This window comes from Thalia democratica, chromosome 7, assembly GCF_965202585.1.
Source record: "Thalia democratica chromosome 7, ktThaDemo2.hap1.1, whole genome shotgun sequence".
NCBI classification, from domain to species: domain Eukaryota; kingdom Metazoa; phylum Chordata; class Thaliacea; order Salpida; family Salpidae; genus Thalia; species Thalia democratica.
Window position 1 is genome coordinate 49,532,402 of NC_139171.1, and position 27,406 is coordinate 49,559,807.

The following is a 27,406-nucleotide window of genomic DNA, read 5'->3' on the forward strand; positions in this document are numbered from 1 at the left end:
GAAAGCTTAGAAAATAACTTTAAATTATGACTTATGAATAAATTCAAATAAATACAAAATTTAGAGATTTAGCAAGTAAAACTAAAGTAAAGGTATGTTTATTAATAGATTGTTAATGATTTTGTTTTTCCAATTGATGCTACTTGCGAATTTAAATTAGGTCGCTCTTCCTCAATAAATATTGATTCCAGGCTGTAGAATTTAAAGTTTTGAATTACGTCAGAGTTTTGACAGGGTGTGCAATTGAAAAGATGTTCAAATATTGCGCTGTTTTCATCTGTTCCGCAGTGGTCTGTAATTCGTCGGAATATTTGCCGTGATGTTTCTCTAATGTAAGAGATGCTTTGATCTGCAAAGCAGGTGTTTTCATAAATAACATTTGCGTCAAATACTTCCGAGCATTTACTTTTGTTGCTGAAGCAGTCAGAAACGTAATTTAAATACGCAAGTAGCATTTAATAGAAAAAAAAAGATTAACAATCTATTAATAAACATACCTTTACTTTAGTTTTACTTGCTAAATCTCTAAATTTTGTATTTATAGTAACCTCTCGCATCTTTACGCACTCGTGACGTTACGCACTCTCGTTTAGATTTCTAAAAAAATCAAAAAAAAAAAATTTTAATATTGCGCAAATTAGGTTTATTGTATATAGCTTAGGTGTTTTAACACCCCTCCATTTATACATATAAATATATAACACAGATGTTCTTGTGCTAAAACTTTATTTCAACTAACGGCGTTTCACTGCTCTCAAATAAATTTAAGAACAGATCTACGGAGTCTATAAAATATTAACACTCATTAGAAAAAAAGCAGAAAAATGTTTTCTAATATAAACAATTTTTATTTAACATATTTCTTATATTTTTGTTGAAAAGAAGAAATCCATAACATCACCAAATGCTTATTTTGGTAAAATGCTATAGATATAAATTTTTATATAGACACACCACACCATTTTTTAATAATAAACATATGCTTAACTATAAATTGAATTTGCTAAGTGGAACAAAATATAAATGTTAAGTATCAAAAGTCACGTATAAATAAAGATAAAGTCTACTTATTATTAAAATTAGTAAAATTTTTTTAACGATATTATTATTTTATATAAATTTATATATATTTTTAATATATGTATAGTTTTATCTTTTGTTTTCATATTTATAAATAAAGTAAACAAATTGTTAAAAGTGGGAAAGTCCCCAGTCTGATTTTAACTAGAAACAATATCAAAAAACAGCCATTATAGTAAGTATATTTGGTACCTCTCGTATCGTTACGATCTCTCGTATTTTTTCTGTGGACACAATGTGCGTGAATAAGCGAAAAGTTACTGTATTTGAATTTATTCATACGTCATAACTTATAGTTAATTTTCAAGCTCTTCACTTACCAAATTTTTTTTAAATTTCATTTAAAATTTATCACTTGAGAATGAAACTTGTATAGTTTTGAAAAGCTTTGTGTAATAAACTATAAAACAAAATGAATAATCTATAAATATTAAGTTGCAAATGGTATATAAATACGTTCAAAAACCTTTCTATAATAGTACTTATGAAAAGTTCTGTAATATTTTGTTAAAATGCAATTCTGTTAAAATTTTGTTAAGTTTTTATCCTTTTACTTTTGTTTTAGATGATGCACAAATAAAAATTCTTGAACGCTTTAAAAAAAAATAATTGAAAATCTTGCAAATAAACTTTTTTGAAAAAAAAAACTATGGCGAACGATATGGACAATGAGACTTTTAAAACAGCATTTGAAAATTTCCAATATTCATACAAAATTACCTTTAAAAAAATTAAAGCATGAAAAAACCACACTTAAAATCTAGCATTTTTATTTTAGACTTTTTATTTAAAGTATAGTTTGTTTTTCTTGTTGTTAACAATAAGTAAATGTGGTCGAAAAAAAAATAAATTTCAAATTTAATCTTTTAAAAATGTTTGAACTTTTATAAATATTTTATTAACTACTTAGCTATAAGACAATACGTAAAAAGGTTTCCAAATGGTGTACGAATCAATAACCGAAAAGTTCTCTGTGCACTAGGTCCTAGGACCAAATATATTGAGTGTTTTTTGTCGTTCAATAAGCTAGTAGAGCTAGTTCTACTGACTCGTTGAAAGTATACTTTTCTATGATACTTGTTGTTTTATTAAAAAAACTAAAAACCAGATATTTTGACAACTAAACTTAATTAATAATGTTTTTTTTTATTGCGGTTAATAAATGCAAAACAGTATATTGACACAGTACAAGACACAGTAAATAAAATATACACAGTGGTAATTCAAATAGACAAAACACACTTTTTAATTTGTTGATAAGGAAAAGAAAGTATGGACTTATTAATATGAAATGTTTAAGTTTTGAAAAATTGCTCACTTTTAATTTTGAATTTATACTTAACACATAAATATTATGTAACCAAAAACTATTGCAATGTTTTTCTCTTTATATTTTTATAGGAAGATCTATTTCTTTAGCGTCTTTAAAACTCATGAAAAGTTCGAGTTTTTCATCGAAACCACGTGGTCTTCTGCCGGGGTCAGTAAACTTCTGGGTCATGTTGTTTCCAAGGTAACTGATCAACTTGCATTCTTCTCGCATTGATTTTAACTTATCCTTGAAAAGTTGCCGCGAAAAACTTGTGCTGTTTTTATTGTATGCTGCAAAAGTGTACAAAATTTTTAACATAAGTCTTTTTTAGTGGTAGTTAAACCCATTTAGATACATTAAGTTATACTTTGAACAAAAGTAAAATTTTCATTTTATAGAAGATTCTCATAGATGGGCAAAATCTTATAACTTACTTAAAACATCTTAACTTGATTCGTATCATTGTCAGATAAAAAAAAAAACGTAAAGGGTCCAAATAAAATAAGTAGTTAAATAAAGATACACTCTAAAATCTTAGCAAAACTAAGTATTATATATAATTTTTATACTCTTTTAATATTGAATTAAACTAACAACTAAATATTATAAGAGCAGTTACATAAGTTTTTTAACTTGCAATTTATAACTAAAACGTAAAAAATGGACTTTTTATAGAATAAACTCTGTCTTATCTGAATTTTCTTTTATTCTCTATTTATTTTCTGTTGCTTTGCTTTTGGCTTAATGCCTAAACTTAATATATAACCAGAATATAATGGTATAAAGTTTTAAAAATCAATTTGATATTTAATATGGCGCTATAAAATTTGACGTGTAATACAAAATTTGTTTAAAAAAGGTTTAACTTTAGGTTGAAAAGTAGTACTAACCAAAATAAAAAATTAAGTTTACAGCATTAAAATTGTCTTACTTTTGTAACAATAAAAACTACTTATTTTTATATCTTTAACCGTTTAAGTCAGTTTATGTATAAGTATTCAAATGACACATAAAGGACACTCAAATTAAACAACTGAGTAGACTCCTGCTATTCTTATTAACAGTTACATTGCGTAAAAAAATATAATTTGTAAAATAAGATATTATTTTGTTTTGACTATTATTGCTTATTATGTTAACTGTATAATAATCAACAAAAGCTAAATTTGTAAACAAATCAATAATAACGCTCATTAGGCAAAACATTAATCAATAAAACTAATTCAAAACACAGTTAATATAAGTAAAAAAACATACAAAAGTCTTAAAAAAAAACATAAAAACAACATTTTAAGTAAACAAACATACACTACAATATATTTTTTGTCTACTCAGTTCTGATTTTCTAAACAAGATGAAAACTGGTTAAAGCTTAACCTAATCAAAATGTTACTGGAAGTTTTAAATATAACAAGTCTTTCTTAACTATAGTTATCTGCACATTATAAATTGTTAACCAAGTGTTATACTGTGGGCCTTTTGTTGCATTTATAACTTGAGTTGATTCTGTCTTTTATAAAAATTCAGATACTAAATATGAAAGTCAGATGCTTTTGTCTTTGAATTTCTTGATGAAAACCCGGTATAGTTATTTTGCAATATCAAATATGGTGTTATAACAAAATTTTTCTATAATTTTAATTATTCGTCTTTACATTAGATGAGGACAGTGAAAATATAGTATAGGTTTACTAAATAACTTTGAAATTTCGAATACCGTCAAAAGGAACATATAGTTTTGTTTGAAAAAAAAGAATAACTTTTTAATATGTGTTTTATAAAAGGCTTAAGTTTACTACTAATAATTTTTAAAAAGAGTAGTTCAAGTATACGGTAAACTTATTTGAAATTAGTTTAAAATGTATTACTTAGAAATACAATCCGATTGACTAGCACAACTTTTTAAAAAATTTGTTTAGCGTTAGAACCAAGTTGTGTAGTCTTTCTATTATTAATAAAAATAGTTTTTTGTTAAAACTGTTTAAATATACTCAAAAAGATTAAGAAAAATTCATTAAATATATGTAAATTTTTTTCTTTAAATTTCACTAAGTATACTTAAAATCATTACCTTTGAGATAGCAAGCCATGAAAAACAAAGCAGATTTTTTGACTGATAAAAATGGAAACTTAGGTTTGAGAATTCCAACTTCGTTTAGCGCTTTGGTTATGACATCGGCTAAAGTTTGCTCCAAAAATCCAAGTTTTGGGAGTTCAAGATGGCTAGTGAAATGTATTACAATTATAATTAAAATTTACTGCTTTAATTAAAAAAAAAAGAGTTTTAGACAACTTATACAAAAGTAAAGAGGGAAAAGGTATATTTTAATGTACATTTTTACTTAAATGTTAAGATGTAAATAATTAACTTTACTTACTGTTTATTTAGGGTAATATTTTATAAATTAAAAAACTTGTGCTAAGCTAATATACTTTAATTTTGTAGTATACATCTAAAAATTCGACAAAACAAAAAAAAAATAAATGTTTGATGAAAATAACTTGAGTTTGAGCTTCTTTGGAGGCAGTTTTTTAGGGAGGTTTAAGTTTTTATATTTATTGGGTTGCTGTAAAAACTTTTCGAGACATTGTTCGTCTTTAAACACGAACAAATTGCCCTCGTATTCGACTGCATAATTTTCATTCCCTTCTTCTATTGCTTCATACCTGCAAATAGTAAGTGATTTTAAAAACAAAAAAGTAAGTATAATTTAATCAAGAATACCTAATACTATTTTGATAAATTTATACTATGTTTAAGTTCACCAAATAAGTACTTAATTTTTAGATAAATGTCAAGAAAAGTCCTTAGTTTCAAAAGCATTTCACAAAAATATATCTTTAGTACACTTACCTTTATTTAGTAAAATAAGCTATTATTATTTATATCTACAGCTAGCAAGATAACATCAGTTATATCCAATCAGTAATTTTTGAGCAGCTTAAACATTTTTTGAATACCAAATCAATATCAAACTAGTTTTATTCCGAAACAATGCAGATATCTAAAATTTCGATTAAACAAATAACAACTTGCTGAATCCGTCAACGTAAGTGACCGGGCAATATCCGTTGAATTCCAGTTGTTTCGGGAACATCTGCTTCAGTTCTTCGCGGGTTATCCTGTTCGGCAGCACTTTCGGAAGGCTTACTTGTGCGCCGGGAGGAACGTATTTAGCAGGATGAGCTGCAAAATATAAATATAAGGAATTTTTACAGCTAAATTAGTTTTTAAAACCCTTTGTTTCAATTATTGAGTATTGTAAAATAAAGTAGCAAATGAGCTAAAGTAATATTTAATGCTGCAATCAGCAAAAAAAAAAATTAAAAAGTTCAAAGGCTCCTCTGTATGATTTCTATAACTATCAGAAGAATTTGAGTATCGGTTTAAATAAATTAATTTTGTTTTTTTAGATAAGATAATACTCAGACTCTTCTCACTATGCTTAATATAAATGTAGAAGATCTCTATATTGCAATAATTACATATCTCGAAAACTTTTATAAGTTAAATAAATTACAGATGTTTTTGTGTCAAAACTTTATTCCGACTAACGGCGTTTCACTGCTCTCAAATATATTTAAGAACAGATCTACGGAGTCTATAAAATATTAACCCTCAGAGATCATCCAATACAAAAGTACCGGGGAAAATAATAAGATGTAAAGTTAAAAGGTGTTAAATCCTGGAGATCCTGATAAGCTAAGCTTATCGGAATATATACCACAGAAGTTTTTGTGTCAAAACTTTATTCCGACTAACAGCGTTTCACTACTCTCAAATAAATTTAAATAATTACAAATAATTACAAATAAATTATAAGGATCTCCAGGATTTAACGCCTTTTAACGTTACATCTTATAATTTTCCCCGGTACTTTTGTATTGGAGGATCTCTGAGGGTTAATATTTTATAGACTCCCCAGACCTGTTCTTAAATATATTTGAGAGCAGTGAAACGCCGTTAGTCGGAATAAAGTTTTGACACAAAAACATCTGTGGTATATATTCCGATAAGCTTAGCTTATCAGGATCTCCAGGATTTAACGCCTTTTAACGTTACATCTTATAAGTTAAATATATAAAGTAATGGGAAAAAGGAAATTTTTGAGTTTGCTAATTTAAATAATTTAAACAAGCATATTTGTAAACTGTAAGTTCAAAAAATTTTTGAATAACGTTGTAAAAAAACTGTGTTGAAGAATTAAATAACTTTTAATTATTCTTATACCTAATAAACAGCATTAAAATTATTAAACTATATCAAAACAACTAAAACTAAACAACAACAAAAAATTCAAAAAAAAAAACATCTAAAGATTAAAATTGTTGGTAAATATAACTAAAAACTTCAAGTTTTTTCAAAATTTTTAAGCTATAACTAAAACATAACGTATTGTATAAGTAAACCTAACAAACCTGAAGTAAAAAAGCTAGCTTGATAGACCAAAACTAACTAGAGTCAGCCCAGTTAATAAGAAAATTGAAACAAAATGTAGTAAGAACCAATAAATAAAAAATACAGTGAATTAAAATTAATCATTCAAAAAGTATAATTAAAAAAACCTTTTAAGTTTTTGAACCTTAAACAAACTGTGTAATAAACATAACTTTTTAATTAAGACTTTATGCAAAAGACATCATAAAATCAATTATTATGGTTTATTTTTGAAGATCTATTCAGTACTTTTTGAACTATTCTAAGCACATTTACCAAAACTATTTTCTTAAGCAACAACGTTAATTAATCAAAATATACAAACTAAACTTACCAGATTTTATGATTAGTGAAATTACTTTAACTCACCTAAAAATTTTTCAACATGTTCAATTGAGGCGCATTTGTAATATTTATCTTTGAATTCCACAGCAAACTGGAAGTCATTAGAAGTGCAATCGACAAGTTTGTTTAAATCGTTCAATGCGACAGGGCAGTAATGTCCATATTCACCAAGTTTCGCTTCGAACTGTTCTGAAGTTACACACAAGTCAACCAGTCTGCCAGCTTTTCCTGTGAAAGAAACAGCTTTTATTTTACTATTTATAGTCTGAATGACAATTATTTCGTCTATCTATTTTAGAAAAAAATAATAAAACATAAACTGACAGTTCTAAACACATTATTGATATATAGGGCATTGAAGACATAATAATGTATTTTTTATTAAATACTTTATATATTTAATTGTCTTTTAAATATCCTACATTGGCAGAAGGAAAAAACTTTGGAACGAATTTTCGATGATAAATACTCTTCATCAGCTTTTTATACGAATAACAAGAAAAATAAATTCCGAATCCAAAACTTGTTTTTCCTCAGTCATTACCTGACTGATTAGCAAACTTATAGCAAGTGCATAAACTACTGCATTTGCTATAAAATCCAGGTTTTTAATGTTGATGTCATTACAACAGTTTTCTTCAAATCTGACTGCATTACTTTTGGTTTCGTTATGTTTTTCACTTTTAACTAGGTACACTACTTTAGGTCGATTGTTTCTGTTTCGTCTCTAAATACTTCACATAAAAATATTCTTTTTAATGATCCTTATGTACATCTGTGCTTTTAAATTTATTTCAAAATTTGCACCAGCTTCGGTGGAAAGGCATCGTGGCATTGTTTTAACATAAAACTGTTTTTGTAAAACTTAAATTTGTTTTTCTTCAAAAATTCTTGGGTATCAAGTGTGTCGATTTTATATTAACCTGAAATCCCTCTTTAATTTGAAAACATTAACTTACAATATGTTCAAAAAATAAGTACAATAAAAGTAACTAGTTAAATATGTTATCAGTAAATGTGTTCTGTGAAAACTAGCCACTGGAATGCAGGCCTTTATGTTCGAGGTTTATAAGGTGAAAAAGCTTTGAGTTAATGTAAGCACAACTTTGCTGCTTCATCAAATTAACTCGAAACAATTGAACTCATGTTTGTTTTAGTGTAATGAACAGAATAAATAACATATCTAAGTACATTAAACTATGTGAAACTAAAAGTTCATTTCATGTAAAACTTTGCCAAGATCACTTTTTTGGAATTTTTTTTTTAATTTCAAGATAACAAAAAAAAAGAATATATAACGCTTTAAATTCACCTGACCACCATCAAACAATAAACAGTTCAAACTTAGCCAATTTGCTTTCTTCAATGCTATCAACTATTTAGAATACTACAATGTACTACTTAAAAAAAAATATTAACAACAACCTTGATCAATATTGTGAGTGTAATCTTGCAGCAACTTGGTGTCTTCCATTACTTTTCTGTTTGCTTCCACCCAAGTCTTCCACTTCGACAAGCTCTTCTTTATGTTCAGCCAGTTTTTGTAAAGCACGGACAAGTTCTTGTGCAAACCACCGATTGTCTTTTCGTACTCTGCGTACCTTTTTCTTATAATAGCCTCGCTGTTTAAATTTTAACTGACATAACATAAGAAAGAAACATAAAGATATGGTTTTAACAATATAAACTGAATCTATTTTGTTGTGATACAGCTAAAATTCGAATTAAAAACATTTATAACTGTTGACAAAAATACAATATAGAACCTTTCGTGCTCGCTGTATCTTTGTTCAACATGCCTGATATAATAAACCAGTATAAAAACTAATTTTAACCAAAACTTTACTAACTTTAATCTATTTTTAACAGTAAACACGAACTAAAGTGGTTCGCATCAAAGTGGTAATGAACATAGAAAACTCTCAACGTTTATACTAATTAAAAAATTACAATATACAACCTTTCATGCAAAGGCTCACTGTCTTCGGGTCTGCTCTCAACGTCGAGCTTGGCTCGTTTTATGCACTCGTCCAAGCTTGCCTGCAGGTGAATTATCCTGCTCGGTATCACTCCGGCGTCTCTCAGAATTGTCACTTGCTCGAGGTTCTGCGGAAATCCGTCCAAAACGTATCTGTGATACGTTGTTGGAAATTTGAAAATAATCTTGATAAACAACAGATGTTGCTGTTAAATTTCACATGTTGTTTAGTTTAACTTTGAAAAGTTTCATTGAGTATTTTAATTAAGAAATATCAAATTACAAGTATAGCACTTTAAATATTAAAAACTAAGCTTAGCTTTAGATTATTTAAACTCTTTACTTAATTAAATAACAAAACAAAATAAAAAACATAAGCTCAAAAATTTCAGAATTTAAGTAAAAAATAAAACTTTAGTCTGCACAACAGCATCTTAATATTTCAGCTAAAATATTTATATAAAAAATATTGAATTTAAGTCAAATGATTAATGTTGTTTTAATAAACTTCTTAAATTTGTATCAGTAGCTTAAACTGAAAAAAATCAATAAAAAGACAACATCTAAATGCTTTAGAGTACAAATTTCAACTATCATTCCGATTTTTTGGTTATATATTTCAAAGAGCAGACCCTTGTGTTTGAGCTCTGGTGTCAAGCATCATGTTAATGACAGATTTCATGTACAACTTCATTGGAACTGTTTTGCCACTTTCCAAGTACTTTACAATCTCTTGCGCCAGAATGGTGTGGGCTTGCTGGTTGATTGTTTTTCTCAACGCTTTTCCAATGGACACGTGCAATAAACCAAACTCTGATGCGAACCGGGAACTTACTGAAAATATATTTAACAAACATTTTAATCTTTTTTAATATCTAAGAGTAATAGTTAGTATTAGTAAGTAGAATATTTATCTAAAACTTTTAAAAACTATGGCTATAAGTCTACTTAAAACTTAATAAAATTATAGAAATTCAAAAACCATAGACTTATAAAATTAAAAATTGTAATGTTACAAATTCACAGTGACACAAAAAATTTTCATCCCTAAAACTTAAACGACGTCTGAAGCTGTATTCATTTTCAGAAAACAATGATACAATATTTGAGTTGTAACTGAGCTACGTGGATAGAACTATTTCAAAATTATCACCCGACTACAAATCCATGTCGACGATCAAACTTAGTAGACTTATATAATATTCATCAGTGAATGTGAAAAAATCAAATAACTGATTAACTATTTTAAATTTTATTAGTTATGTCTACTAAGTTTGTTGTGTCAACTTTAAGTTATGAACGTTTAAATGTGTCACTTTGTGTAATACCATGTTTCTAAAGCTATAAAACTTGTAATTAAAGTGTGATGCAAACCCAACAACGTACAACCTTCTAAAATTAACATTACGAAATTCCCAAAAAAAACTTATTTGTAACAAGCGAAAACGCACTCAGTGTTTTCCCGGACTTGGGCGGACCGATCACGACGATGCACATGGGGACGACCGGCTTCAGTGGCGGCCGGAACCTCGTGTACAAGACGGAGTCCTTCATGAAAGCGTCGCGGTTTGCGGGGGACTGGAAAAAGTACACTTGCTGGTTATAGACGCACGCGAACAATGGATGTTGTTCGTCCCTCACAGGTGGCATGACTGTTTCCGGGTGCTCGTACAACTGTGCGGAAATTTTTTAGTGCAATATTGCACATATTGTATATAGCAAGCTACTTTTAAAAATTTCATTCCAATTAATTTTGTTAAACGAAAAAAAATCTATATGTGTTATCAAATTTTAAATCAAGCCTTACTTTTTGTTTCATTTTGTACTTTAAATGAACTATGTAGTCCATAGTTATTTTAATGGCATAATTAATAAAAATTTTCTCAATCTAACTGTTACCTTATACTTCAGCCAATCAAAAGAGTTATAAGAAACTTTACAAGTAAAGAAAAAAATCATGTGCACTCGCAACAATTACATCCAAAACCGTTTACTTTCACGGGGTCCCAGTAGGCGAAGGCGGACAAGTTCTTGTGTCCCGATTCGATGAGCTTTCGCGCGTTCTTGTACCCGATCGGGTAGCAGCGTTGGAACAAGGAGGCCCTGTGCTCGGTGAGGGGCTTCACTTTCTTGTTGATCAGGTACTGAACCACCGATAGCTTTCTGGAGGCCGAGATTGCCGAAGTTGGAATCTTCATTTCGTTCAGCTGGTCCAAAATGCCCTAGAAACATTTTGCTGTGAAAAATATATCAGAAAAACGTGATCGATTCTATCAAATTAAAAAAATCAAATAGAAAAATAAACATTTGTACACTTGTGTAAAATTGAAAAGTTTAATGATTAATTCTAACTGATGCATACATCGATATTAGCAACAACTTAATACTTAAATAAAATTTAAGCATCGAGTCCGTTGATTTAAATTTAACTCTTTAAAAATAAAACTTATTTATCTATTAACACACACATCGATATTAGCGATGTCACTTTCGTACTGCTCTGTGATTTCATCCTTCAATCTCTCCTCAGCTTCGTCCAAACTCTCTTCGTCTTCCTCGTCTCCATCTTCCTCGTCTTCCTGTGAAAATTATAAAAGTTTTGAAAGATGTATACAATGAGGTAGTTGAAATATTGACTTCGTATATTTTTTTAAATTTAGGAAGATTAAGAGCACATAGCACAGCATTTTTTGAGTTCTTCTAGGTATAAGCAAGTTATTTGTGAACTTTCTAAACTGTTGTATTTGAATAAAGTTAAATAGTACAGCACTAAAGATTTACAAATTTCATTGAATTGAACCGAAATATGTTGCTAAATAGTTTATAAGGTGTGCATATAAAATACTATACTAGTTGAAAAAAAATATGCTTTAAGCTAACTACCAAAATTAAATTGAAATAAAAAATCAGTTGAGTACGAATAAATCAAACAAGAAATAAAAAGAACAGCACTAACAGGAAACTCATCTTCGAGTTGGGCGTCAACTTCTTCTTCGATGTCAGCAGCTGAATCTTCCTCATTGTTTTCATTATCTTCATTTTCCTGCATCTTTTCAGCGATCAGCTCCTTACGACGCTTCTCCATCGCCTCTTTCTAACAAAATTGTTAGTAATTTTGTTTTGTATCCAAACTTTGTTTTGATAAATACTAGAAAAATACAAAAAACTATTATCAAAGCTTATTTTTATTTTATGCTAATTATAAGCTATGTTAATAAAATAAAACTGGTTAAAATTTTTGAAAGTATAGACACTATGACTTAAAAAACTGAACTTACAAACCAAATAGGAGTTGTTTGTTTTCCTTTATAAAAACTTCTTAAAAATAAACGTTTGATTGTAAATTTACATTCCTAGCATAACTCTTATAACTTAGTTTTAATAAAATTAATGTACACTAATTTATTTGATTTAAAACGAGATGTTGCATAGTAGACTAATATATGTGCTTTAGTTAAAAAATAAATAGTTAATTAGATATTAAAAACACATTTTCAATCTACTTTTAATTGACAAAAAATTACTTAACAAATATTATGAGCAAACCATTTTATAACGAATGAACGTTATACAAAAATAAACACTAAAAATTATTATTTCAATATAGAGGCAATAAATTGTACAGACTTATCATATATTAACTACAATGGTCTCTCTCTTGAGTTTCCCAACTTACTTTGGTCGCAGTCCAAAATTAAGTTGGGTACTCAACAGGATATTACTGTACTTAAAAAACAACATTTTATTTACAGCATAAAACACACTAAAAAAAAAACGTATACAAAGTAAAACACAAAAAAAAAGCAATTTGTCACATCATATGACCATTAAAATCAAGTTTTCAAAAATAAAACTCTTACTCTGCTCTGGTTCTTGTTGTTCCTTATTTCGTTCCTCTTCTTCTCTACGATCGCCCTCCGCTTCTTCCAACAGTCCATCCTCGGATGCAGCAGCCTCTTCGAAATTTCCTCCTCGTCCACCTCCAAGCTGAGGCACATGTCGGGGAAATACCCGTTGTCGCGAAGGTACTCGCACTCGTCGGCATTGCGCGGGAAATCTTCCAAGATGAAGCCGGTTGACCTGCAAACATATTTTTTTTGTGAAAATTTTGCAGCTGCAAACAAATATTTTTTATTAGTTAATTAAGAAGCTGTAATTTAAAGTTGAGAAAAAAGTTTTATAAAATTCATTTTGTAAATAATAATCTAAAATACTTTTGTATAATCTATAAATAATTTATAAGCTTTTACTCAATTTTAAATATTGACAAAAGCTAGATACAACAACTTGAAAATTTAGGGTTAGGAAAATTTATTCACATTCGTGATGCCATACTTTTTATATTGATGCATGGACCAAACTAACTTGTAAGGTTCGGAGTTGAAGAACTTGGGGATGATCTGATTGAGGAGTTCTGGAGGCAGGACCTCGTCGTCGAGCAGGTAAGACTGAATTGCCGCTTCCTCCTCCGTTAACTCCGGTCCCTCGTTCGATTCCTCCTCCTCGTTCCCTTCGGACTGATCGCCTTCTATCTGGTTATAAAAATATAAACACTTTTGACAGAAGTATTTTATAACTGACTGTTTAATCAGGTTACACGACAATTTAAATTCCGGCAATTCGCCTTCTATCTGATTATGAGTGTTGAATTTTTGATTGATGTAAAGTAAAATTGGTCATGATTAAAAATACACTTTAATTTATTACTAAAAGCAAGGTTTTTTGAAACTGTTGTGAGTTATTTTTGAGAAGCGCGTAAATCAAAAAGTACACTTAATATAAAAATACTAAATAAGCTTCAAACAAACCAAGTTATTTTCTTGATTGCTGACAACTTCCTTGCGAACCGCCTCATCGACTGAAACTTTTTTCTCTTCTGCCAGCAACCTTTCTTCCTCGTACTCCGGCCCCAGCTTTCTGCCCACCTTGTGGAAGATCATCTCCTACAAGAAAAAAAGAACTACGTCAAGTAAGGTAAAAAAGAAAGTTACAGCTGGCGATTTAATGTTTCACGAGCTATTGAGTTTTATAGTTTTTTTAAAGCCTAATACTTGCCATAAGCTATAAAATTATTGATAGTTTTTAAGTAAAAACCAAATAAAATATCTACTAAGATTAATATTATTTTTTGAATTACTTGTCAAAACCTTGAATTACTTTGCTAAATTATTCAAATTATAAAAACTGTTAAAACAAGTAAATTTTTGGTTTAGAACCTCCAAAACCATAAACAAGATTTCAGGCAGTGTTTTGTACGTTTTATGAAGTTAATAAACAAAAGTATATGTTTAAACATTTACTTACACTAACATAAAACTTTTTGAATACAAACACTAAAATTTTTATTTAATTTGTATAATTTGTCCAAAATTCATTTATATTGTAAAATGTTTTGTGTTTTAAAACTAAAAAAAAATTCAAATTAACTAAAAGTTGATAACTAGCCAAACTAATGACAATTTTAATTGGCATCGACTTTTTTATTATTAAACTTGATAACAAAAAAATAGTGTCCATGTTCTAATTTTTTTAAGATTTTATTTTACCTTACAACTGGATAACAAGAGAAACACATATTTGTCGTCAAAACAAAAATAAAAAGCAAGAACAGTAAACTTTTTTACATAAAAGCGTCGATTCAAGCAAAAATCACACCTGCCCACCTACTGTGGGAATTTCAAATCCTGATCAAATCTTGCTCACCTGCAATCTTTCCCGGAACGAAATGTGGAATATTCCCAGCTTGTCGGCGAGTTTCCTCCCGTTCACCGTCTTGCCGCTTCCCCTCGGCCCCAGCAGGAACAACCTGAGCGGGGGAGGCCGCATCGGAACGGAGGCATCGACGTAGTTGAGGGGCTCCTCGATGAACAGGTCGCGGTTCTCGGGGGTCTGGAAGGAGTAGAGGTGGTCCCGGTACTTGGCGATCACTTCCTCGTCCCCGGGAACCAGCACTTCGTGTTGCTGGTGCGAATGGAAGCAACGTGTCAAATTATATTTTGGTATTTCAAAGGTAGTAAAAAAGCTATTTTGTGTAATTACAAAAGCTAAAGTTTATTTAGATAATCTTAGTAAAAGAATTTTAAAAGTGGTACTATAAAATTGCACGTTGTAAATAAAGTTTCTTTTTTTTTGGTATAATAAGTTTTTACGTTGATCAAATTCTATTGTTTAGCTATTAAAAAAAAGACCAAATTATAAACATGATGTATCTACGTTGTCTTGTATAAGAAAATTATTATCAATTTTAATGGAAACATTATTTTTATTAGTTTTTTAAGTTGTTGTTAAAATCAAAAGGCTAAATCAAGTCGATAACGTTGAATCACGCTTTTTTGTTTAGTTACTTGTAATTAAAAAAAAAACTTTGCTTTTAAACATGACTAATTTTTACTTTTTATATGAAGAGGTAAAACTTTAATGGGAGTTAACAATCATTATCAACTTTTAATATTTTTTAAATTATTTTTACTATTTTTAAGTCACACCAACTGAACCCGGTATTTTGTTTTTCCCAATCAACAAACCTTGAGCGCGACGGCGTCGAACTTTCCCACTTTCCCCCACTTCCTGCTAACGTCTCCTTCTTCCTCCTCGGCCTCGTCATCTTCTTCCTCCTCGCGGCCCCCCTCCTCCACGTCGTCCCTCATTACCGCCCGCATCTGGTCGTTCATCTCGTCCTCCTCCGCCTGATCCTCCTCGTCGAACTCGCTCGCGCGCGGCATGAACACGTCTTGAATGGAAGGAGGGTCGTTAAAAAAAGTTATCAAAAAAAAAGGAAAAAATAATAATTGTTTTAAAGTTGGGTACAAGACATGCAACAAGATAAATGTGGAGATTGCTTCAACAATTCTGCCAAGTGGGCGATACTGTGAAAGTTTATTCGGGAAACCGTGCATTAGAACTGGCTCGCGTGAGGCATTGACGCGTCTTGATATGCTGTTTGAGACATCTATAGATTCTGGAACTGAAAGCACTTGAGTCATAAAGTGAGGCCGTGGAGGTTGGTAACTTATTTGTACATTATTTTGGCAAATATGAGGCTTAAAGGAGGTTTTACCTTTTTTTTACAATTTGGTTTATCATATTGTCTACCACGCCTTTGAACAAGAGATGGTAAAACTTTTTTTTGAGAATTCCAAGTGGGTACATAAGCTGAGGTAATATGGGCTTTATCTCGTTTTGTAAGATTTTATTAAAACTACCAGATTTTTATATCTTAACAAAAGTAGTGTTTGAGATATGGGGATCTAAGTTAGTGAGTTTAACAGGACTTTAGATAAAATAAGCAAACTAAAAAGAAAAAAAAAACTACTTCATTAAAAAATATTTTTGTTTACAACTTAAAATAATTTTTCGCCAAACTAATACAGTTTATTATTGCTATTTTCATATCTATTATATGAGAGTATTTTTGTAATTTGAGAAAAAGTTCCTTTGTACTAAAGGGGGTATATTTAGTAATTTGGTCATTTGTTTAATTTGAAATTCTTTAAGTAATTTTATTAAAAATTTTATACTAATATTAAAATATTTTTGAAAATTTAAGTTTTTTCAAGTCAAACTTAAAGTATAAAGAGTAGACTTTAAGTATTTTTTTTATCTTTTGAGAAAATTAAGGATGAAAAATTTGCAGTCTTTACAACTTGTATTAAAAAGTTATTACAAAACTAATTCTATATAAAAACTTTTTTCTTGTTGAATAAAAAGTTGCCTGTAGGCTTTAAGATCCAACAACGATAGTTTTTGTTAAAATATGTATTGTTTTTCATATGGCCTTAACACTTATTTGCTTATTTTATAATAAGATAACTTTGATTAATAACACTAAGCGCTTCAATCCGCTAAATAGAACTTGTTTTCATCTCTAAACTAATTTTTGTAAGTAACTTTTACAAATTAAATTGCAAGACATCCTAAACACAATTAAAATTTCTACTAATTTTTATCAAAAATAGTCGAGTGTAATGCAAATATTTTTTTACAAAACAAAAATAACTTTGATTGTGCAAAGATTTATAAAATAAAAAATTTCAAAGTAATACAGAAATGTCTTGTTATGATTGATTTGGTTAAATAAAAGCTAATGTAATCTATTTTAATAAGCCTGAAAGTGCAAACAAAAAGAACTCTATTAAGAAATTACATTGTTTTATTAAAACGCTATTTCCTTAAATAAATTGTACTTTGTTGGTTTGAGTACTACTACGTAAATAAGTATTTTATTTTTCTCTCACTTAGTACTAAAACTTTTTAAATTATTACTTTGATGCTTGGTATAAAAAGTTGCTTGAATTTTACTCTTATTGTCTCTCTGGTGAAAAAAAAACTGAAATTATCAAACATTGAGAGCTTAAATTTGTTATTCTCATTAAAAACGTAAAACTCTATCTGGATAAGCACAACTTTATTACTTTTAACAAGATGCTTGCAACGGTCCAGTACGGAGTTCGGAAACTTTGCAACGTCCAGTATGCTCAACTTTCCATCCAACAGCGGTTGCAGCTCCTCCCAAACGGGCTGGTAGCGAGCAACCAACGACTTCAGGTCTTGCATCTCATCCACTTCCATCGGAGGTACAAACACCCCTTTGTGGTACCTAAGTTCCCTCAGTTCTGAAAGAGTTTAAGAAATAGAAAGAATTATACAATAAAATAATTCAAAAAAATGAACACTGTTTAAAACAAGTTTTAGCGAGTATTATTTCCTGTATAGTAAAGCTTTTGGAAATTTAAAACACTAGTTTTGATTTTTTTTTCTTTTTATATCATTTAAATTTCTAGATTATTATACACTAAAACAAACTAAACTTATCTAATAGCTGTATAATAATGTTTACCTTTTAGATTACAACAGCACGCAATAACTTAGTTTTAACAACTTATCTAAATCCTGACAGAGTATAAGAGTAAATCTAAATGTGTTTAATAGCTTACAGTCATCAGTAACAGTTTCAAAATGAAATATTTTTTATAATCATTAATCTTAAAACAAGTGCAAGCTACTGAAGACACAGTGATGTGCATTAGGGTGCTTACAGATACGGTGTGACCTTTAAGCTTTCAGCTAGTTTTTTTTTTGATTTGCAAATACCACAAAAACACCATGTGCAAAATTTTAGATGATTTTAGATGATATTTTCAACCTGGCACGATTTAATTTTCTGAAAACCACCCCAATGCAAACTATATGGGGCCAAAAATGTGCAAACTTAAAGTTTTCAGCTGTAATTTTTTTACATGGGCAATTATCACAAAAACACATCATGCACAAGTTTAAGACAAATAAAAAAAAGTTTTATGAAAGCCTTTCTTAATTTTATAAAATTTGAATAACTTTTTGTAAGTTTTCTTGAATTTCCGTTTCTTTTTCAAAAAATCAAAAAGTTCCTCCATAAAACTTTTTTTAAATCGTCTTAATTTGTACACAATGTGTTTTGTGATAAATACTACATGTAAAAAAAATTCCACATGAACTCTAAGGTCGCATTTTTGGGTCTCATACAGTTTGCATTAGGGTGGTTTTTAAAAAACCGAATCGTGCAAAGGTAAAAAGCTTCTTCAAATCATCTAATATTTTTCACAGGGTATTCTTGTGGTATATGCCTAATGTAAAAAAAATTGTTAGATGAAAACTCGAAAGTTGCCGGATTTATAAGCAACCACCTGTGCATACATGTTTTTTTTTAGAATGACTTTTATTGCTTTAAATTAAAAATAACTTCAAATCACCAGGCTATTGGTAAACAACATGATTTTCAAGATTAAAACTTTAGAAACTACCAAAGCTTTAAAAAACTACAAGTAACACCGCTAGATCGAAATTTTGTTGTAACTTTTTAGTAAAGAACCTTGCTGAAGGCTGTCCAAATCAGGCTGAGGAGCATTTTCTTTTTTGTCAGACTCCTGCCCGTCTCTGGTTTCTTTACCGGGTCCGGGTTTACTCTGTGGTTCTTTGGGCTTATTTTTACTTTCTATGGGTTTCTCTTTTTCTTTTACAATTAGTTCTTTTTCTTCATTTTCTTCTTCTTTTTCGGAGGCGTCTTAATCGAAAAAAGATTTTCAATTTGAAAAGCTGAATTTAGATAATACTTCAAAGTTTAAGATACATAATGATCGTTTCTTTAAGTTTGAAAAAAAAAGTACTAATAGATAGAACTAATACCATGTTAAAAATATTGGTTTCCCAAAAACAACAGTAGTTTATAGTTTCAATAAAGCACTAATATCTATTTTATTATTAAATAATTCTTTAATGTTTTAAAAATGATTTTTAAAGTTTATATTTAATCAGATCTATTAAACTTTATAAAGTTTTTCATTAAGACAAAAAAAAAACATATTAAAAATCATACTATAAAACAAATAATACTTAATAGTTTAGACGCATCTAAACTTTAATATTTATGTATGTAGTATTTAAAAACTCAAGTCAATATATACACCAACCACTAGAAATTCCAGCAATTTTGTTTAGCGCTCTCTTTAATTCTTCGATTTGCTGTAGTTTCTCATTTTCAATTCGTTTTTTGTAATTGCTCACAGTTATCGGGTTTCTTTTAGCAAAACTAAAAACAAAATCTATATTACATTTTGTAACAAAACAACACTTATTAACAGTACAAATGGGTGCACGATAACTTAAACTAAGACCATTCTGAGTAATTATGAACTTTCCCTTTAAATAAACTTTTATCTAAAATTGGCTACCATCATAATGTTATAAATTAGACTTTCATGTAGATTATTTCTTAAGTTCAAATTATTTTTTGATATATAGTTAAAAGAAGTTTTAAAACTTCTTAAAGCATGGCTATTTTTTGTAATGCTGAATTTTCTCTCTAAATAGATGTTTCTTTTCAATTTTATACTATCAAAATCGAATAAGACTAAATAGACCTTTTTTTGGAATTTAAAGTTACTTTTCGATATGTGAACTCTTAAAAGTTTTCGTAAGGATTTGAAGAGTCACAATTCAAATACCACTATAACCATACAAATTTCATATTCATTTGGTTTCACCAGTTGAACAACTGCAACAACCAACTTCTTTCTTATGACGTCATAATCGTCGGAAGTGTCCAGCATGCCGATCCAGTGATCGGGAGTTATGTCTTCCGCGTTCTCCTCCTGCTGCAAAGCCACCAGCTGCTCCTTGGTCAACGCGAAGTTGTCGATTATCCAGCCTCCGGTTCTGAAAAAAATTTTCAGATCAAATTATTAGGGATAATGTTCAACTTTTAAAAATCATGAAACAGTGATAATCAGCATACTTTGGCGCTTCGGGATCACTTTCCAGCTTTTTGTCCACAACCTCCTTCACCGCTTTTCTTAGGATTGCAATCAACTCGTTTGGCGCCAGCTCGACGTCGTTATCGGTCACTTGAGCTTTTGCCATCTCCTCAGCAAGACTCACTACCTAAAATTAAGTTTGTTATCACATGGAAGTAAATGGTAACAAGGAATTTTTTTTTAAATTATATATATTTTTTAGAATATCTACACTGTATAGTTAACTTCACCTCTGTATCGCTTTCAGTCAAAGTTTCATCGTTACTTTCATTTTGAAGTTTTCTAAAAGCTTCTCTTTTGGTTTCCTAACATTAAACAATAATGAGTATAATCTTTTTATCATATTTATTACAACAACGTTTCTGCAAACCTCTATCTTAAGCTTAATTAAACGATCTTTTTCCGCATCTAGAAGATCCGAAGTCAGACACTTCATGTTTATAACTTGTGCCTATAAATTTTAGTAATAAATAATTCTCATTAAACATTTTCAAACGAAACAAAATAAGTTTAATTTTTATTTCTGTATAGTATTAATGTACTTATAAAAGACAGAGACTAATTAAAATCAAATTTTATTAACTAATTTTTATGTTAGTTATTGAATTTATAGTCTAAAATAACACAAGTGCAAATTAAGTATTTTATTTGCTACCAGCTTTTGGTGGTGAAAAAAATTTACGACCTTGAAAAGTATAATAAAAAAGTAAACTGCACTTAACAATGTTGCTTATCTATAATGTCATTCAATAACTTATCCATGCATGAAAATCTCATCAATAAAACTAAAATGTTGCATACTCGAAAAATTCAAGCTTATAAGTGTAAGATTGGGTAAATAAGTACTAATATCAAAACAAATTGAATTAAATTGATGTAATGAGTTAAAATTTTTAACTAAGCTATTCTTTTGAATTCTACAGTCAAAAAAAATTCTAGGAGATATTAGAATTTTTTATTTGTTGTTTATATTTTTCATTAAAACAACTAAGTTAACTAATTTTTTAACTTCTTTGTCTTTTTTGTTGTTTTTCAAACCCTTTATGGTTTACAACAGAAACAACAACAAAAAATTGCAGTATGCAAAAGAGACAAAGGAGTTAATGAAAATTAACGGTTACTTTTAAAAATTATGAGTTTTAAAGTATTCCAACTAACACCCAATTCCTTTGCAAGGTCGTGCACAAGATCGGTTTTTCCGGTGAAGGGCTGACCGACAACTGCTATCTTGCAGGGAAGTTGTGGACATGGTGGAAGCAGATAGGGACGAGGATTCTTCACAAATAAAGACATCGCGTCAGCGGATGACATAACGTACATCTTGTCAAAGAAAGCGCAGGCAAACTCCTTCCTTCCCTGAATTGCAATATGTTTTATTGTGAAATACATCCCTGAATTTCGTTTAAAGTTCACACGTTTCGGTTTACTGCACTTACAGTTTACATTTTAGTATCTCTTTCAAAGTCTTACAAAACAAGAATGTACATTAAGTATAAAAATGTTTACAAACTTTAATCATTTTTCCTTGTTTGAGAGCAACAGGGCAATAGTACGACCATTTCGAGTGTCTCCAGTTGTGAGCAGGAACTGGATTTTGATAGGAGGAAATAGACTGCATCACTTCGTCCTTGATAAATACAAGCTTATGATAGCAGAATACTTCGCTAAGATAAACAAAAAAATAAAATCTTATCAACGGAATTAAAACCTCAACCTTGGGATTAAAAAACTTTAAACTCTTTACATTTTCCAATAGAATAGTAATAAAACTAAGCAATAAGAAACGTAGACAAATATTAAAAGAAACAATATGAGACAAAACTTTTTTTTAATTTTCAAAATAAATAAAAAAAAAACTTATGTTTCGTGTTGTTTATTTAAAATTTAAAACGACTCATGTTTTCATTACGATCATATCTATCAACCATCGTACATAGTCAACGTCCGCAACGAAATCGTCCTCATCATCCTCCACCTCGTCGTCTTCTTCCTCGTCTTCGTCTTTTTCGGCTAGTTTAAGGGGGCGGACGGCGGGAGACATGGGGAAGCTTTCCAGCTTGTTCATAACTTGCTGGAAGAGAACCGAAGGCGCTTCGTTTCCGTCCAGAACGATCACGTGTCGCTTGCAGTGATCACCGATCAGCTTGCTCTGATGTTTTACAATTTTTTTTTCTATTTTTCGTTATTGTATGGTATGCTCGATTTAGGACTGGTATTAAATTAAATTAAAATTATATATATCAAATTTCTTTTGAGGTAACGTACAAAAAGCATGATAAGTTGTAAAACAAAATGTTTAAATTTTTATGAAAATGTTTTTCAAAGCTTTAAGTTGTTACATAAACAAAATAGTATAGTACTCCCAATTTATGTTTTTGTTAAAATAACACACTTTTATTTAAAAAATTATTAAAAACAAAAACAATTCAAACAATTAAAACTTTTTTTATTTTAATAAGTAATTGGTCCGTAAGTCTATAAATTAAGTAAAAAACTTTAAACAAGAAATTTGCAACTAACATGCATATATTGAAAATTAACAAAAAAAAAATATCATACCTTATAAAATAATTATTCATATAAAAAATTAAAACATATACAGATGTATTTTTAAATAAACAACTTACCTCTATTAAAGGATTGCTCAATTCGAAATATTCGTCCACAGTTTTATCTGAGGTGCTTCCGTGAAACTCAGGCAACTTGACAAGTCTTTCACGGGTTGCTTTGGGAAGAAGAGGGAAGTCTAGCTCATACTAAAAATTTTTGACTTCGTTGTTAAAATAGTAACTTTCAAAATTACTACGCGTTTAGCTTCTAGTCATACTTAAGCTTAACAAAACTTAATACGTAGAATTAAATGTGTAATATGTTTAATTGATAATTTTTGGTTTTGTTTTGAAAAAGGTTTATGCAATGCAATTCGACATAAAGTATGAGTTTGAAATCATGAAAAATTTAAAACAAAAAGGACAAATGTTCAGAGTTAAGTTTCTGTAAGTAAATAAAAGCCATTTTTGTGTTGTGTTTTTATATTACTTACCACGCTGAAAAAATTTTAATCCGCGCTACTACAAAAAATTATTTTTTGTGGTGAACCAGATGCACCTGTTTTCAATATTAAGTGAAAATTGTTTTCACAACAAGATCATGCTGTGAAACATTATAAAACTCATCAACGTCTTCAAAACTAACTGGATCTACATCCGTCGGGCTATCCTCGTGCTCCTCCTCCGAATCGTATCCTTCTTCCACTTCCAGCAGGTCCTCATCCTCCACCACGTCAGGCCTGTCCTTCCACATCCTCTCAATGTACAAGTTGCCGTTGACCGGGTCGCACCTGATGCTTCGCCTGCGCGCCTTCAGGTCCCCGCTTGGTATCTAAAAGTTGACATTGTTCAGGGTTTTTACAAAACAGTGCAGTTTTTCTGGATTTCAAAAGTAAAACTTTAACATGTCCTTCAAAACAGATAATTGTATTAACAGTTACAAAAGTAGGTGAAAACTATAATATACTATATTTATATATAAGATAAAACAGACAATTTTTTCACGTGTTTAAGACTTTTGTTATGCACCAAGTCTTCCCATGTGTTAAATTTATTGGTGCAAAATCTAGTACTTGAACAAAATAAGTTTTATAACAGCAACGTATTATACTTTAAGTTATATGTGTTAAAGATCATAGGGTCATGGGTGGTTTTTACAAATAGATTTTTTCTTTGCTACCTTATATTTATTATAGCTGTAAAATTATGTTAAAGCTTTGAAAAGTAAAGGTCATAGTCAAAAAGTTCTTTCATCGTTCAAAATTAAAAGATAAAAAGTATCTATCTAAACTTAATTTATCATCTCCTATAAATCTAAATTCTTTATTTGAAAATTTATTAGTATGATCTTTGTATAATAGCTTAAAGAGTTAAAGAAGTGTCTTCTATTTCTCAAAATAAATATAAATATGCCTTTCTTATTTTAGTCTTATTTTTTTGTTTTACGCTTTTCTAGTCATAGAATGTTCCCAAAATATAGAGGAAACTAGTTAAAAAACAAAAAAAATCGTGTGTATCTAAAACAAGTAATTTTCAAGTATGAGGGAAAGTGTAAAATGAAAAAACTGCTTTCATTAATTTTTGATAATTTATTTAAATTCCAAGTAAAGTAACTGATAGTTTATAGGTCTGATTTTTTGGTAAAAATATATTTCAGTTGTTGTTAAAGTAACTTTTTGAACCTTCTTTACATATTGAAAATGATCAATATGTTTATAACTTATACTTGTATGTGTCATGTAAGTATTCAGCATTAATAAAGTGTTATATAATCTTTTACGGTGGCCTTCAACCTCTTTAGAAGCTGTGTAAGAATGACAAATAAACTTTATGCACCTTAGACTATGAAAATCATCTATTATTTAAAACATGTGACTTGGTGTCAGACTATTATATTGTTATATGTATTATTACGCTTTGAGTACTTTATCTATAAACAATTCATTAAGAAGTGCTGATGTATGTTATAGTTAATTTTTTTTTTATAAAAAAGTCTACACAAACTTCATTTAAAGGTATTTTTTAAGCTAACTATTTTTTTCTCAGTAAATTAACCACTATGCACACTACTGTGCTCACAAGGGAAACCACTGGTCCAGCTCTAGTGTAGTTATAACTTTAAATAAATGCATCTATAAATATAAAAACGCAAAAACTTTAGGAGTATTTTTGTCTAATTTGAAAATTGTTAATTACAATGATTTTAAACTCGATAAGAATACAAAATAATTTTAAATAATTGCTAATAGTATTAAGTATAGTTTTCTTTTATAAAAAATTCAACATTATCTTATTGAAAGTATTACAAGGATACTCATATATGTACAAAAATATGGTGTTTAGGTAAAATATTTAGAAATAATTATTCATAAAAAGTAGTGTGATAGTAAAAACCTACGCAATGTTTAGATGTTCAATAGCTTCATTACAACATTAAAAAACTATATCAATCATGTTTAAAAGCTGCAGAAGTTTAAACTGTTTTAGTTGTTTATTATTGATGATCTTTTTTACATATAGTATTTCTATTCGAATTCACTCACTAGTGTTTTACCAAAACACAATAAATATATTAAAAAAACTGTTGTTTTATATGAGTATACTGCATGTACTTTTTTATAATTTCAAACTACTACTGTCCAAACGGAAAATACTAACAAAAAATAAAAATAAATCTATACTCAAGCTAAATTTTAATAAAAAATAAGTAAAACCTTTATATGGATAATGAAATCAGGGTTTAGTTTAAGCTTCTGAATAATTTCAATTTGGTCTTGCAGGTTCATACCACTATAACTTTGGTTTGGTAAACCATCAAGAACATAACCATAATGATTTATTTCTGGTGAATGAAGGACATTGTCACTAAAATGTTATATTTTAACTAAATTATTTCTACTGTTTATTATAGATTATTATAAAATTATTTTTTTTGTTGGTAGAAGTTACTTACTGAATAAGCTCTGCAACAAAATTTGTTGATAATGATTCTCCTCTCATTAATTTTCCAGACATCTCAACTCCAATTTCAGTTTCTGCTTTTATCTCATTCAAAATAATTTCGGTAGCTGCATTAAAAAAAACAATAATTTTTTTTTTGTTTTTTAATATAATACAGTTGCGTAAGATCACTATGATTTTTTTTTTTGAACACTAACTTTCACCACATCATTAAGTTTGATTTAAATATCTAATATGATTTACTGTCTGGTTTTAATTTTAATATATTACAACAACTTATATTTAAGATAGCTATAGAACATAAATTTTATTTTGATGTTAAAAGTAAGTACTATAAGTATTTAATGTTGTTTAGCCCTTAAAAAGAATTGATAGATTTGATATTTACCTAAGGTATATTTTACACAGTATCAATTCAGATAGTTAAATACAGAGAAAAGGATATTTTTACCAAGTTGTTTTACACTACTATACCATTTATATATTTTGTAATAATTAGAAACAGTGAGTTTTACTTGGAAGTTATTTTTTCTAATAGTTTACAGCTATAAGCTATCGAACTAACGATGAATTATCTTGCATTTCCAGTACTGTTGTAACTGTTTTGCAATGTGAGATTTTCCACAACCCTAAAAAAATACATAATACAGTTTTATGGGTTACTACGGTATAAAGATTGTTGAATTGAAAATTTATTTTATTTTAGTTTATTACCTTAGCTACAAAACAATTTAAGTTGTTATTATTGCCTTATACAGTTTGTGTAAACCTGAAGTAAAAACTTACAGTTTAATTTGCAAACTTTAAGCTTTCTTTAAAAAATGTATTTAGTATACGTAAATTTATTAAAGAAGTGACTATAAATTTCTGTTTATTTTTTTATACTTTTTAAAACTCTTTTTCAAATTAATAACATAGTTAAAACTTTATATGATAGTTTACTTAAACATGTAAAATTAGTAATACATAAATTAAAAAGAGTTTATAATAGTATAACTATATCAAAAAAATTAGAATACTAACAGGAGGTCCAACTATAACAAAGCACGTAGGCTTGGACTTGAGAAACTTTATTTCATTTAATTCTTCATCGTATACATCATTTGTTTCCTCATCTTCATCAAACATAGTTTAAATATATTTATAGCTCAATCACTTTTTGTTTGTTAAAATGTTACAAAGCTTTAAAGCATATAAATTTATTTGTACTTATTCAAATACTACAACTAAAATTTTTAACATATCAAATAATAATTAACAAAATTCTACAGTTAATTTGCTAATATATATACTACTTTTGAACTTAATTTAATTATTACTAAGAACATTCTACAAGTAGTAGTTGGCAATATTATACTCTGCCATACACAAAGACCTAAAACAAAAGTTTTAGACAAAAGAAAAGAAAACTTTAAAAAACCAATAAAAAAGCTGCTATACCAAAATATAATTTAA

At 28.8% G+C, this 27,406-nt stretch overlaps 1 protein-coding gene across 1 annotated transcript; it reads right to left on the minus strand.

Moving 5' to 3' along the window:
* Positions 1–2,239: 2,239 nt before the first annotated feature.
* LOC145841766 (adenylate kinase 9-like) lies at positions 2,240–27,109 on the minus strand. Its single transcript, XM_082949121.1, has 33 exons — positions 26,975–27,109; positions 26,517–26,580; positions 25,944–26,058; positions 25,705–25,855; positions 23,637–23,822; positions 23,069–23,197; positions 22,375–22,590; positions 21,952–22,068; positions 21,600–21,797; positions 20,812–20,892; positions 20,672–20,746; positions 20,423–20,568; positions 20,197–20,343; positions 19,599–19,717; positions 19,001–19,192; positions 17,565–17,765; positions 15,678–15,883; positions 14,857–15,114; positions 13,962–14,096; positions 13,519–13,685; positions 13,014–13,233; positions 12,110–12,247; positions 11,622–11,732; positions 11,148–11,375; positions 10,605–10,827; positions 9,786–9,987; positions 9,136–9,306; positions 8,601–8,797; positions 7,200–7,403; positions 5,426–5,579; positions 4,895–5,059; positions 4,464–4,615; positions 2,240–2,682 (listed from the first exon to the last, which is right to left on the minus strand). The coding sequence occupies exons 1-33, from the start codon at positions 27,077–27,079 to the stop codon at positions 2,468–2,470; spliced, it is 5,388 nt and encodes a 1,795-aa protein (XP_082805247.1). The 5' UTR covers positions 27,080–27,109; the 3' UTR covers positions 2,240–2,467.
* Positions 27,110–27,406: the final 297 nt, after the last annotated feature.